The sequence below is a fragment of the Pipistrellus hanaki genome, assembly GCF_964339955.1.
Source record: "Pipistrellus hanaki genome assembly, chromosome: 1".
Taxonomy (NCBI): domain Eukaryota; kingdom Metazoa; phylum Chordata; class Mammalia; order Chiroptera; family Vespertilionidae; genus Pipistrellus; species Pipistrellus hanaki.
Window position 1 is genome coordinate 11,233,057 of NC_140503.1, and position 15,058 is coordinate 11,248,114.

The following is a 15,058-nucleotide window of genomic DNA, read 5'->3' on the forward strand; positions in this document are numbered from 1 at the left end:
TTCGAGAGAAGCAGAGGGCTTGTGGAAGGCGGGCAGCAGGTGCTCCAGGTCAGGAGAAACAGTTTGACGGGGGCACTAGGGAGAGAAACAAGGATGGTTTGAATGGCTGAGACCAGGTTAGAAAGGCCCTGAGGGGCAGGCAGAAAAGCTGAATTAGCCCGGGGTTGGGGATGGGGGAGGATCGCCTCAAGAGAGAGAAGCCTGGTATTAGCACGGAAACCAGAGAGAGCCGAGAAAGCAGAAGCAAGGAGACCCCCCTTGGTAATCCGGATATCAAATGATGAGGGTTTGGATTGGTATGGGGGAGGGGACGATAAGGCGGTGAGGAACAAAGAGGAAAGAAAATTGGTGAGCTATTTGGAAGGAGGAACTCTTAGGTCTGAATGACAGGTTGGGTGAGAAAGGGAGCAGCATCACACAGAATTTCAAATTTTCTAGCTTGGGAGATCAGAAAAGTGACTAATTTTCATGTCTTCTTCTTCTTTTTTTTTTTTTTTTCCTTCACACACAAATTGACTTCCTTATAGTGTCCTGTTGAAATATCAATTACGAACAGAAGTGATGTATTTTTTTCCCGTTAGAAACACATGGAATCTTAGATGCCTTTGGCTCCGTGGCCCAACCTGCACCTTGCCCAGGCTTTGTTCTCCACAGCTCTCATCCCTGTCTGATGGCGCTCGCCTGGTCTGTACTGGGTATGTGTGGTGTGTATGTGTTTCCTCACCCGCTAGATCACAAGTCCTTTGTGTGCAGGGGCCATAACTTATACATAGTAAGTACTCAATAAGTGTCTGTGAATTGTTGAAGAAGAAAATGAGACTTAAAAAAGACATGTACCATAAAAAAAAAAAAGCTATCCAGAAACAACAGTATTTTAGAAAAAGCCAATTTAAGTTAAAATGTACATAAAAGCTTCTCTGGGCCAAACATTCAAACCACATGCCAAGTAAGTATCAAACACCCAATTGTGATGGAGTAAGGGCCACAGTTTCATTCCTTGGCTACTAATCCCTGTAATAATACTCTGTAGTAATAAATATTGGCTAGCAGGGTCTGGAATTAAATGAAACACTTAATATATACTTTCCACAAGTTCCTGGATGGTGGTCCTTTTATTCCCATCTTATGAAAGAGACCGCACGAAGTCACACCATTTAGCAAGTGTTGGTGCGATTTGAACCTGGACCCTTTGACACTGGAGTCTGCATCCTTAATAGCTCTAACTTTGCATTGCATATGCATACAGCTTTTTTAAAAAAATGTATTTTATTGATTTTTTACAGAGAGGAAGGGAGAGGGATAGTTAGAAATATCTCTGGGAGAGAAACACTGATCAGCTGCCTCCTGCACACTCGCCACTGGGTATATGTGCCTGTAACCAAGGTACATGCCGTTGACCGGAATCGAACCCGGGACCCTTGAGTCAGCAGGCCGACGCTCTATCCACTGAGCCAAACCGGTCAGAGTTGCATACAGCTTTTTCATTTTTGTTGAGGCTCACAGATTATTTGGGTCCCATCAACCCTTTATGAGAGAGGCTCAGGACTCGTGTTTTTCCTTATTTCTGGGAAACATCCTTGAATGGAAGACATCGAGCTTTCAAAAGGCTCTCAGAGCTGAAACCGGTTTGGCTCAGTGAATAGAGCCTCGGCCTGCGGACCGAAAGGTCCCAGGTTCGATTCCCGTCCAGGGCATGTTCCTTGGTTGCAGGCACATCCCCGGTAGGAGGTGTGCAGGAGGCAGCTGGTCGATATTTCTAACTCTCTATCCCTCTCTCTTCCTCTCTGTATATTTAAACAACAAACAAACGGTACCTGGGACAGCACGAATATCCCCCTTCCCCTCGTTTGTATGAAAAGCCCCGCTCGATTTGGAAACTCCTAAAATAAGCGGTCATATGATTAAAACCAGCGGCGGCGCGCCCCCTCCCCGGCGGCCGGGCGCAGCTGTCCCGCCTCCCCCGCGCCCCGCCGCCCGCATTCCAGCCCTCTGAGGTCACGGCCGCCGCCCGGATCCGCCCGCCCGGCCCGGGGGAGGGCCCGGCCCCGCCGCCCGCCGCCCGGATCCGCCCGCCGCCCGGCCCCGGTCCCCAGCCCGAGCCGGCGCCGCTCCTCCTGCCCCGCGGCCCGCGCGCTGCCTCCGTGCGCCTCCCCGCCGGCGGCCCCCGCCCCCGGCGGCTCCCCGGGAAGGAACGGGTTTGGGGGGACAGGAAGTGCGGCTCCGAGCCCCGGGAGCGCGCGGCGGGGCCCGGGAGCGGGCGCTGAGCGGGGCGCGCGGCCCCAAGGATGCGGGAGCCCCGAGCAGGTGAGCGCGCGGGGCCGGGGCGGGGGGCGGGCGCCGGGGCGGATGGGCGGGGTGTGTCCGCCCGCGGGGACCCCGGAGCGCGCCGAGCAGCCCCGGGGGGACGGGTCCCGGCTCCGGACGGCGGCTGGCTGGAGCGGAACAAAGAGAAAAGTCTTCCTTCTCCAGGTTCTCGGGGGTCTGTCTCCCGGAGTCATCCCTGAAGGGGCTTGCAGGTCTGTTCTGAGCTCCCCCTCTGCTCCTGGCGGCCCGATCCCGGAGCGGGGGTTCGGTCTGTGCCCCCGGAGTGCGGAGTGTGCCCGGGGGCCCGGCGGAGGAGGGGAGCGGGGAAGGGCTGGGACCGGTTTTGCTTTTGGAGTTCAGGAGTGTTGACTCTGGAAAAGAGACTTCTTGGGTCTGCAAATTCCGACTTGTGATTTCTGCGCATCCTGATCAGAAGTTGCTGGCATGCTCGTCTTTTCTTTTTTATTTATTTATTTTTCTTGCTGAGGAAGCCTTATAATAATAGCGTGTGCTCTCAAACATCCAGAACACTCCGTGTGCTCCAAGTGACAACCGCTGTATGCCTACTAGTTGCCAAAAGGTGTTTTTTTTTTTTTTTTTTTTAAAGTGTCGGATAAGACAGCAGTTTTACCCTGAAAATAGTTGATTGTTTTGTTTCTAGGGCGTTTTAGTCTCGTGTATCTACGTGTACATGGATGGTCCATGAGAAACATAAGTTTGAATACTATAGATCTATATAGTACTCTGAAAATATCGTGTACTTTCTTTTAGTGATTATTTTAAAGCATCATTGGCAAAATATATATGGCGGGGACCTTATCAGCAGAGCGGGAAAGTACAGGATTCCGAGTTAAAGTGCATTGAGCAAGTTTGGGAGGGGATGGGAAGAGAAAACATTAAAATGAATTTACAAACATCTCTGTCTTTTGAAAACCTGAACAGAATATAATATATATTTGTTTTCTTGTTATGTAACAGAATGATTTTGTAGTTTTTTTTCCTTCAAAAGCTAATTATGAATTGTTTACTTTAGTAGTGAGGTAATTTATAACTCCAGACCCAACTACCTTTCAAATTATTAAATATTATTTTACACCGGAGTCTCTCCAAAAAGCATCCTAAGTTTCTACTCCTCTATACATTTATAACTCTATGAGATCATTTGGTAGCAAGTATTGTACATAAATGAAAGTTAAAATGTGTAAATTAATTTGTGGTTAAGCAAAACATTAACAGTAGGTTTTATGAGCAAAAATCAAGCTATTCTAATGGTTAGATCTTGGGGGGTGGGGAAAGAGTTGGGAAATGCACCTGATACACACCCCCTCAACTTTTAAGATTACATTAACATCTACCAAAGTAAAAAAAGAGAACACATTGGCTTTTCTTTATCCCTGATACTGTAAAGTGTTTCAATCTCAGGGATAATGGCAAAGTTTTACTCTGCATCTGCTTAATCAGAGCATAAGTTAATAATTACATTGTATCCTATCTATTGCCTTCAATGTATAGCTCTACTTTGTAATGAAGAGACTACATATTTGAACACCCTTAATACAAATATTCATTTTTTCTCTGTATATATATGCAATATCTTGTGCTTCCTGCACACTACTTAATCCTTCTTCAGTTACCATCATTTGTGTATTAAGCTGAAACATTACCTCATCTCATGAAAGGGTATTTAGTATATGTTATGTATATACAATCTCTTAAAATTTATGTACAAACGCAACTGGCTCATCAGAAAACTTTCTAGTTTAAAAGTATTAAGGTTCTCATCTTTCCTTTTTTTTTTTTTAAAAAAAAGTATTTTTATTGATTTCAGAGAGGAAGGGAGAGAGAGAAACATCAATGATGAGAGGATCATTCATCAGCTGCCTCCTGCACGCCCCCTCCTGGGGATCGCCTGCATGTGCCCTTGACCAGAACCAAACCTGGGACCCTTCAGTCACAAGGTCTATTCAGGGGGTAGGGCAAGGTTCTCATTCTTGATTTTTTTACATTTTGCTTGAACTATCTATTTAGTTTATACCTTGACATAACAAAGAGCATTACAAACTGCAGGTGGAGGAGCATACCTTTTTATTTTTAAATTTTTATTTATTGATTTTAGAGAGAGAGGAAAGAGAGCAAGACATCAGTTTATTGTGCAACTTATTTACCGATTGCTTTTTGTATATGCCCTGATGGAGGATCAAACTGGCAACATGTGTATATCAGGATGCCACTCTAACAGAGTTGCCTGGCCTGGGTGAGAGAATATATTTTTTATATTTATTTCCTATTTCCCTCCTTACCTATAGAAGTATGGTGCTTTTACCTACAAAAGGCACTCAGGAAATGCTGTTAATACAGTGCTATAGGTAGTAGTTCCTGTCTCCTCCCCACCCCTCTGGCCTTCCTCTTCTATTCCTTGTTTTAAACTTTTATTTTTCTTTCCTTTTTTTTTTCTTCTCTCTGAAAATAACCAGAATTCAAAAACCAAAACACAAGCAACACAAAAAGCCAGACAGATTGGGTCCTTATCAGAGGTACATCTCTGTAGGTAAATATAGATGCTTTTAATCTCCTTAAGGGCAGCGAAGGCTTAGGCTTCGTCTTCTGTGTCTCCAGATGCCCACTGCTCTGCCTGGGACCCGGAGACCAGGCACTTTTGCGGAATGGAATTACAAAACGTGGGCTGGCAAAGCGTGGTGCCATCCCCCGTGCTGAAGTCCATCACCTCTGGGGCTGGGGCGCAGTCAGAGCGGAAAAGAGGCGTCTGGGCTGGACCCCAGCTCTCTCCATCCTGGGGTGAAGCTGCGAGGCCTGGGGTCCGTGTCTGCCTGCTGAGAGGAGGCTGGGGGCGCACCCCGCCTCTCCGTGAGGTTCCGGACCCAAGTTCTGGGCCTTCCCCCCCACCTCCCCCAAGCTTTGCTGAACGATCACCTTCCTCTGCTCCCACGAAAGCGGAGGTGGGCCCTCTCCCGGGGTGCTGTCCCCTCCTCGAGGGGGGAAGGACACCCCGCTAAAGTAAGAGCCCGTGCTGGCCGCTCCCGCCCAGGAGTTACCATCCACAGGTGTGACGACAAACGCTGTTGAAGTCGCGTATTTTGGAGTCCTGAGGCTCCAAACCAGGAGTCACACAGGTTCCCAGCACCTGTGGCGGCTCAGACCTGGGTCCCTTAAAAGTTCCCTCCGGGAGCAGCCGGCCCGGCCCGGCTCTAGCGCGTCCGGCCGGAAAGCGCTGCCCCGGGCAGAGGGTTCCGGGGCCGCCGAGGCTGCGCGTTGGCATGGCAACGCCGCCCGCTTTCCCGGGAGCAGCCGGCGCCCGGGCGCTCCGCGGTGTTCTCAGCCCCGCGGGCTGGCCGGACCTGGCCCGCCGCTCGTGAAGCCAGATGGCATTTAAGCCCTCGCCCGCCTCCGCTGGGCCGGGCCCACCGCCTCTCAGGCGTCCCCACCGCCTGGCAGCCCGGGCCACGTGGTGATCTGATCGCCGGCCGGTGCGGGGTCTTTTACGGTTTGTTTACAAAGCAATCAACGTGGTGATGTCACTACGTAGAAAAGCTTCTCCCAATGCTTGCTAGGCGCTACACCTCCTTTGTTTTTTTTTCTTTTTCTTTTTTTAAAATAAATCTTTATTGTTCAGATTATTACAAATGTGTTTCTCTTTCCCCCCTCCCCTCAACTGCTCCCCTCCGCCAGGTTCCCACCCCACCCTCTGTCCTTTCCCCATCGCCCATTGTCCTCATCCATTGGTGCACAGTTTTTTTGTTTTTTTTTCCAGATGATTTCACTTTTTATTTATTTATTTATTTATTTTTATCAATCTTTATTGTTCATATTGTTACAAAGGTTCCTCATTTCTTCCCCCCTCCACCAGGTTCCCACCCCACCCTCCGCCCCCTCCCATCCATAGGTGCAGTTTATGTTCAGTCTCTTCCTCCCTCCCTTTCCCTGATAGTAAATCCCTTTGCAGATAGTAAATCAGTTACTTAGCATTTTCTCATATCAATAATACCACCACATGCCCAATGATACATTTCATACAGAAGACATTTCCAAATAGGTCAACCAGCCTCATCCAGGCCCCACCCAAGGCACTCACAGATCAACACCCCAGCCCTATACTAACTCAACACATCCAGAGCTAAGCCTTCATTACTTGATTCAGCAGACCCTCAAGTTCCCACAAAAGTTTCCAGCCATGTCTGAGAGGCAGCCATGGGGCAGGGGCAGGCGAGGAGTGAGCTGTTCCGGGCCTGGCTGCTCCGGGCCTGGCCTCTGTTGCTCTGGTTCGTTCCACAACCAGCTGCTCCGGGTCTGGTCACTGCCGCTCCCGACCTAGTTGCTCTGGACCTGGCAGCCGCTGCTTCGGGCCTGGCCGCACCAGACCCGGCTGCTCCGGGCCTGGCCGCTCCCAGCCTGGCAGCCGCTGCTCCGGGCCTGGCCGCTCCCAGCCTGGATGTTCTGGGCTTGGCTACTGCTGTTCTGGGCCTGGCTGCTCCCAACCCGGCTGCTCTGGGCCTGGCTTCTCCGGGCCCGGCCACTCCGGGTCTCGGTGTTCCTGGACTGGCCACCCTGGGCTTGGCTGCCTCCGCCTCAGGCCTGGCTGCCACTGCCCCAGGTCTGGCTGCTCCAGTGCTGGCTGTTGTTGCTCTGGTTCTGGCTGCTGCTGCTCTGGGGCCTGGCCATTGGTGCTCTGGGCCCGGTTGCCACTGCTTTGTGCCTGGGCACTCTAGGCCTGGCCGCCGCTGTTCCAACATTCTGTCTTTTTTTTTTTTTTTTTTTTTTTTTTTTTTTAAAAAAAGCATTTATGTTGCAATGTTGGCTGGTGAGTTGAGTTCTGACTTAGCCTTTGATTTTTCAAGATCTTCTTTGTATTCTTTCTTAAGTAATTTTACTATCTTTTGCTCTCACTTGATTTCTTCACATTGAGAACTTTGGTTTCTTCCTCCTTGTCCTGGGAGCTCAGCAGGTTGGCCTGCGGCACCCCTTTGTTCTCCGCGGGCTCCCGCGCTGCTCCAGCCTGTTGCTGGGGTCAGCGCCGCCCAGGAAGCAGCCCCCGGCCTTGGCTCCATTGCCCGAGCTCAGAGGTTGAAGGCTCAGGGGCACCCCCCCCCCCCCCCTGGGGGCCCCGTCGCCCGGCTCCCTGCCGGCGCCCGGCTGACTGGTGTCCAGCCGGGGCTCCTGCTCCCTGTCGCATTCCTCCAGTCTGGAACTTTTTTTTTTCTCCTTCCCGCTAGGGGAGTCTAGGATCAGTGTCAACAGACTGTCCTCTGCGCGCAGTGCGCGACTCTGGGGGCTCCGCTTTTCGCCACTCCCCTGGGATTCCGCCTCACAGCCCCGTCTCCCCCTGCCAGAGCCTGGGTCCCCAGGGTCTGGCCCATAACTTGGGGCTCAGCGCTGCCAGTTCGGGGGTTCAGCCCAGGCTGGGGGTTCTATTTCCTTCCTGCTAGGGAATGCCAGGCAGCACCCAGCCCTCTCCTCCTCTCCGGCTGCGACCTCTCCGTGCGCGCGCGTGTGTGCGAGCGCGCAGTATGTCTCCGTACCTTACGCTTTTTTTCAGTTCCTCTGATTTTCCTTCTGGTTTTCTCTTTCCTTCTTGTTGTAGAATTTTCAGTCAGTCGACTGCCTGTAGCTCTGGGCGATGTCCACTCTACATTTTAGTTGTATTCCATTGAAATTGTTGTGTGCTGCTGCGGTTAGGTGTCTACCCGGGCAGCCATCTTGGATCCTCTCGCTACACCTCCTTTGAACTGACAGCTGCCATATGCTAAAGGGGATTATCCCTCTCCTTTCGGTTCAGTGTTAATTTGCCCTTGGGGACAGGGGCTTGGGCGCAGCTTTTTTTTTTTTTTTTTTTTTTTTTTAGGTAATGTTTTTTTAAAAAATATTTTATTGGTTTTTTACAGAGAGGAAGAGAGAGGGATAGAGAGTTAGAAACATCGATGAGAGCCGAAGCCGGTTTGGCTCATTGGCTCAGTGGATAGAGCGTCGGTCTGCGGACTGAAAGGTCTCAGGTTCCATTCTGGTCCAGGGCATGTACCTTGGTTGCGGGCACATCCCCGGTAGGGGGTGTGCAAGAGGCAGCTGGTCGATGTTTCTCATGGACGTTTCTAGCTCTCTATCTCTCTCCCTTCCTCTCTGTTAAAAATCAATAAAATATATTAAAAAAAAAAAAAAAGAAACATCGATGAGAGAGAAACATCAGCTGCCTCCTGCGCAACCAAGGTACATGCCCTTGACTGGAATTGAACCCGGGACCCTTCAGTCCGCAGGCCCACGCTCTATCCACTGAGCCAAACCGGTTCCAGCTGGGCGCAGCTCTTTTGGAGGGTTTTGTAGTTAACTCCCCTAAAGACTCAAGACCCTCCTGTGTGGAGTATTGGGGAGCCAAAAAGAAGCAGAAAAAACAAACACCCCACCTTATCTTAACTGTGGAAAATCAAACAAACACCCACCTTATCTAAAATAGAAACGGAACCACTAATGCTAGCCATTCTGTTTGGGATTACGGTCCTGCCAGCCAGCTATCTCATTTAATCCGAAACAGCCTTGGGTGGGGTCACTCTTTGCTGGAGTGAGTGAGGGGTGGGGTCTGACCCCAGGCGCCTACGCAGCTCTGATGTCAAATCCCCCCCGCTGCCTCCCCGCCCCTGCTAACGCCTTCCTCTCCCAAAGGACAGAGGAAGCTTATTCTATGCATGTGGCTTTATTGATGCTGATTTTGAAAAGCAAAGTCCAGAGTTGCCATTGCTCGGGTAACCGGCCTGTTGTTCCTTTCCTCAGCATCGGCGTGGATGCCCCCTTCACCTGGCCCCTGGAGACTCAGTTGCGTTTTAATGGCGGCGGCAGCTGCTGGGTGAGCAGCCGGTGACTGTGCGTGCCCTCTGGCTGGAGGGCAGGAGAGGAGAGATCGCCCTCCTCCTCGGGCACCACCCCTGCCTTGGTAGCCCTGCATTTCCCTCTTTACTCCTCCACTCTTGAAGAGAGAAGATGCCACTGCCATTCGGACTGAAACTAAAACGCACCCGGCGCTACACGGTGTCCAGCAAGAGCTGCCTGGTCGCCCGGATCCAGCTGCTCAACAATGAGTTTGTGGAGTTCACGCTGTCTGTGGAGAGCACTGGGCAGGAGAGCCTGGAGGCGGTGGCCCAGAGGCTGGAGCTGCGGGAGGTAAGCCACACGCGAGCCTGCTGGCTTCTCTTCTTCCTGCCCAGCCACGGAATGGGTGCTGGCTGTGCGTGCTCACAAGCATGTCCCTGGCCAGGATACCGGGACTAGGCTGCAAACCCACAGTCCCGTGAGGACGGAATAGATACAGAACAAGAGGTCTTTCCTTGGGGGTAAGAGAGAGAAGAGAATGCACAGTGCCTGAGGTTTTTTTTGGTTTATTTTATTTTAAATATTTTTATTGATTTCAGAGAGGAAGGAAGAGAGAGAGATGGAAACATCGATGATGAGAGAGAACCATGGATTGGCTGCCTCCTGCACGTTGGACCTGCAACCCATGCATGTTCCCCCAACCGGAAATCAAACCCGGGACCCTTTAGTCCGCAGACTGATGCTCTATCCACTGAGCCAAACTGGCCAGGGCTACAGTGCCTGAGTTTTTAAAAATGTTTATGTTTCCCCTATATGTAATTAAAAATCAAATATGAATGCATATTTAAAAATATATTTTATTGATTTTTTACAGAGAGGAAGAGAGAGGGATAGAGGGTTAGAAACATAATGAGATAGAATCATAGATCAGCTGCCTCTTGCACACCCTCTACTTGGGATGTGCCCGCAACCAAGGTACATGCCCTTGACCGGAATCGAACCCCGGACCTTTCAGTCCGAAGGCTGACGCTCTATCCACTGAGCCGAACTGGTTTCGGCTATGAATGTATTTTGGATGATCAAGTTTCTTTTCTCTAATATAATACCAAATAGGGCTTATCTTGATTTATACGTGTATTGACTTCATTCATTCATTCAACATTCATGGTTTTCCCCGGGCCAGGCCAAGATTATGGCTTGAGTTTGAATTCTGGTTGTTTAACCTTGGGCAGCTCTGTGACCTCTCTGGGCTCCCGTTTCCTCATCGGAACCATGGGGATCACAAGGGTTATCCTCAGAGGGGTTGTGTGATTTGCTGTGCTAGTAAGGCCAAGCTCTAATCACTAGTTGCTATAGTAACCATAGGGAGGTTTGCCCTGGAACCCCCCCCCCCCCCCCCCAATTAGGCAATAGGAGTAGAGTCCTCAAATATCCACCTAGCGGCTTCAATTTATTTATTTATTTAAAAATATATTTTATTGATTTTTTAGAGAGGAAGAGAGAGGGATAGAGAGAAACATCGATGAGAGAGAAACATCGACCAGCTGCCTCTTGCACACCCCCTACTCGGGATGTGCCCGCAACCAAGGTACATGCCCTTGACCGGAATCTAACCCAGGACCTTTCAGTTCTCAGGCCGACACCCTATCCACTGAGCCAAACTGGTTTCGTTCTAGTGGCTTCAATTTAAAATGCTATGTAAGGCCTTGGATCAAAAGGGTCTAATTAAACCTAGGATCCTTCCACCCTTTGGCCACCTGGTTCTAGGATAAGAGAAAGATGAAGAAACTGGTTATCCCAGATAAACATCTGACTTCCTAACTGGAAATCCCACTGATGTTGTACTTCATTAATAGTCAGCAGTAGATAAACGGTGCGCCTGGTGACCATCCAGTCATTTGATGATTCAGTATTGAAGAGTTAAATGCCAAGCGCATATGTATTAGGAGCTTACCCTGGTGTTGATACCAGTAAGAGAACAGTCCAGGTCCATGCTATGATAGGGGAATTGGAGGGTGCTATACCAGTGTTTCCCAACCTTCTCTCATGATGAGAATCACCTGGTGGAGTTGTTAGAACACAGATTCCTGAATCCCAACTAAGAAGTGCTAAACTAGAATTTTTGGGAACATATAGGTAAAATTGTATACTTAACTAGTGCTCTAACACAGATGTTATATACCGAGCAATCCCAACTAAGAAGTGCTAAACTAGGATTTTTGGGAACATATAGGTAAAATTGTATACTTAACTAGTGCTCTAAGACAGATTTTATATACAGAGCACTAAGTTAGGTATGAAATTTTACCTATATGTTCCCAAAAATTCTAGTTTAGCACTTCTTAGTTGGGATTCAGGAATCTGTGTTCTAACAACTCCACCAGGTGATTCTCATCATGAGAGAAGGTTGGGAAACACTGCTATAGACAATAGGGTTTGGCAGTAAAGGGAGAGATTCTCAGGTCAAGGGATGTCTGAACTGGCACCTGAAGAATGGGGCAGGGTGGTCCTATCGGGTTGGGAAAGACTTTTCCAACAAAGGTCCAGAGACAGGAAGCAGATCTACCTGGAACCTGAAGTGGGGAGAGGAGAGTGGGGAGTAGAAGGGACCCTATGCCGGGTTTTGTTATAGGGTTGCGGCTTATCCTGAAAGTAATAGGGAAGTTAGTGAAGGGCTTTTAAACAGGGGTGTGGGATGACTGGTTTTTTCGGAGAGTGGGCCCTCTGGGGAGTCATTAGGAAGGAGTAGTTGGGGTTCAGAGGGTGGTTCCTTGGATTTGGATGGGATGGACACAGCGGGTGGAATCTGGAGAGATTCAGGACCCGCCTCCGGAGTGTTGGGGAAGGTCTAGCTGGGAGTCCAGGTTGATACTTCTGTTTCCAGTAAATGGCGGGAGCTATAACTGAGAGAAGAAACATAAAAGAGAGAGTATGTTTGAGGGGGAAAGGAGAGGGGTGGCGAGCTCAGATCTGAAAGGATTGACGCTGAGATGCCAATTGAGATGTTGAGCAGGCAGAGGCAGTTGTGGGTCTGGAACTCAGCTGAGAATCCAGGCTGGAGAGAAAAGATTTTGGAATAACCAGCTGAGATCAGTTAATGAATCAGTTAATGTGAGAAGGTGGGAGGCTGTCCGGAAGGAAACAAGATGTAGCAGACCCTCAGGGTTGCATAGAGGAGGGGAGCCTTGGAAGGAAGTGGAGATGGAGCAGTCCTTAGGAGGAGAGCGTAAACCAGAAGAGTTGGCCTCAGCAACCGCTCCTGTTTACTTGCATTTATTCCATCGTTTTTGCTTCCTTCGCCCATTTTCCCCTATTTTGATTTCTTTTTTTCTATAATTCTTCCTCATTCACCAGATCTGCCTACAAACCTACAGAGTGAACGTCTTGAGAAACTGTGGTTAATTTATTTTTGAGTACCAGGCATGGGATGTGTCAGTAAATACAGGTTGAACTGAACCCACAGGCCTTACCTTCATTATGTATAGCTAAGAAGTCCAGGGAGCTTGCTATCCCTGTTTAAGGTGATCAAACTCAGGAATTAGCAACTTCGTACAGCTGTGGGGATTTGAATGATTTTTTTTTTTTTTTAACACAAGGGGGTAGAATGCTTTGAGAGGGAACAGAGGTGACCCCTAGAAAGTGCCTTGCCCTTGCACAGGCTGTCCCACCATCCCCACCGTTTCATGGCAGTCATGGTTAGGAACTTCGTGTGTAGAGCAGATTTTTTCCTCACCAAGTTCCAGAAGCTTTCCTCTGTAGCATGTAAACAAATGGCTCAAGCGCCAGGCCTAATCGTACTGAATGACTGCTCAGAAATAACCTGGCTCAGCGACACCTGTTCTGAGTTTGTGTCCATACATTATTTATAGGATTCATATCAAGTGTATTGGCATGTTGTCGCACACTGTTCTCCCATCAGGCAAACTCAGAACCATCGTAGTGTATAGATTTGGCTGTTAAGCTTCGCTATTGCCCATAATTAAATTGGGGGAGGAAAAATTCTTTCCTTGTCTTGCCTAATCACATACCATTTCACTATTATGACACTTACAAGGGCTCCACAATAAAACCGTTATAACGCCATATCCGTGGGCTTCAACAATATTGATAGCATTTTATTTCTTAAGCTGGACGTGTGGGTATATGGTGTTTGCTTTTTGGTCTTTTTTTTTTTTGTCAGGTATTTTTTAATACATGAAGAACCTAATAACAAAGGTTAATATACTTATATTCGACCTAGTTGACTTAGCGCTGTTAACTGTTCTCTAAATTCACCATTTTTGAACTAGGGAAAGTGACTTTTAAAAAGGGGAAAACAATCATCCTCATAGGAAAATATTGCTGTTTTATCATAGCCACGGCATCTCAGAGCTGTTGGAATTCTCCGCCTATCATTCAGAGTTTCATAACACTTTCAAAGAGAAGCTGTGAAAGGCCTTATAGAATTTAAGGGGGGGACGAGGTGGAGGGGCTTAATGGGGAAAAAGAGGGGTTTCCTCAACAATAAAGATTAAGGATACTTTCAACAATAAAGATACAACCCCCCCCCCACCCAAAAAAAAAAAAAAAAGAATTTAAGGGGAATTAGGACATCTTGCCTCCAGTATTGAAACTAAATTATAGCGGTTTGATGGAGGTGGTGAGACGGGGAAAGGGGGAAAAACAGGGCGCTTCATCTGGGCCCAGCCACTCCCATGGGAATCAGCACAGCCGAATGTCTCAGGGAGGGAGACCTGTGTCACCCCAGACCTGTGTCACCCCAGCTCCCTGAGAAGGATTATAACCAGGATGCAAGTTCAGTAATGAATGCCCAGCTGTGGAACCACCAGGGCCCCGAGTGAGTGTGCCATGACCTTCCTGTAGGCAGGCCACTTGGGAGCCAGAGCAGCTTGGTGAGCAAGAAATGAGAGAATGGAGGTTGCCCTGAAAACCTTACATATCTTCCTGAGGGACTGCCTCCCGGACCAGACAGACCAGTTCCTTCGAGTCTGGGTGGTTTTTCTGGGAAGGGCTTAAGGTGGGCACTGGCTCTGCTTGCCTCTTGAGAAGACTGCTTACCAGGGCGATGAACACATTTGCCAGCAGAATCCAAAACACCTGGTTTGGACCCCAGTGCTGCCACTGATGAGTTGTGTGAAATGACTTAATTTCCCAAGTTAATTATCTCTAAATTGAGAATAACAGTATCTACTTGATGGTCATTGTGAGGATTCAGTGTCAAATGTGAGCCGTTTAGTGGAGGACCTGGTATTTAGGGAAATCTGAGTAAAGGTTATTTTTCATTACTGTTATTATTTGTGACTCCCATTTCCATGTGGTGGTGGCTGATCCACTCTGCTTCAAATTAACTCTTTCCTTTTGTACATGTCTTTGTTTCTTCCATTTACGAAGAGAACATAGCTTGTTTATAAAATGTTCTTATAGTACAAACAAGTACAGTGGTCGATTGTAATCACACTTCTTATATTACTAAAGGGCTAATTTTTCAGTAGATCGCTGTAATTTAGCAGTCATATTTGAGCCTCTGTTTAATGCCAACTGAAATTAATTTGTGCAATGTCATTGCCTCATTGCCCTGAGCAACTAGAGCTTCAGTAGGTTTTTACTTTCCTATTAGCCTATTTCTTCCCTCTTGTCCTCACTTAACTACTAGGATTAAAAAAAAGTTTTAAGGAAATTTTGGATTAAGATTCCCCCCCCCTTCTTTCTAGTGGCCCGGTGCACAAAATTCATGCACAGGGTGAATTAAGATTTATATTTTTTCTTTAATGTGTGTATTTCTCAAGAATTCTTTAAAAATCTTATGTTTGATAATCGAATTTTTATTATATTTATAGTCCTGGGTTTTAATTAGATTCATTGCAGTCTCTTATTTACAGGAGCCTTCCTGGGTCTTAAAGTCCTTATTCAGCTAGGATTTAAATGCCATTGGAGTTTTTTAAGT

General features: G+C 48.2%; 1 protein-coding gene across 2 annotated transcripts in view; it reads left to right on the forward strand.

Annotated features, from left to right (window-relative positions):
* Positions 1-2,020: 2,020 nt before the first annotated feature.
* The window catches only part of PTPN21 (protein tyrosine phosphatase non-receptor type 21), a 69,026-nt gene continuing 55,988 nt past the window's right edge, over positions 2,021-15,058 (forward strand). The window contains exons 1-2 of one of the 2 annotated variants that reach the window (XM_084883812.1): positions 2,021-2,304; positions 9,079-9,465. In XM_084883812.1, coding sequence (XP_084739938.1) covers positions 9,286-9,465 — 180 coding nt within the window. In that variant the 5' untranslated portion in view covers positions 2,021-2,304; positions 9,079-9,285. Of the gene's footprint in view, positions 2,305-2,494; positions 2,517-9,078; positions 9,466-15,058 lie in introns of those variants that run through there. The other variant, XM_084883813.1, reaches the window with a different exon arrangement.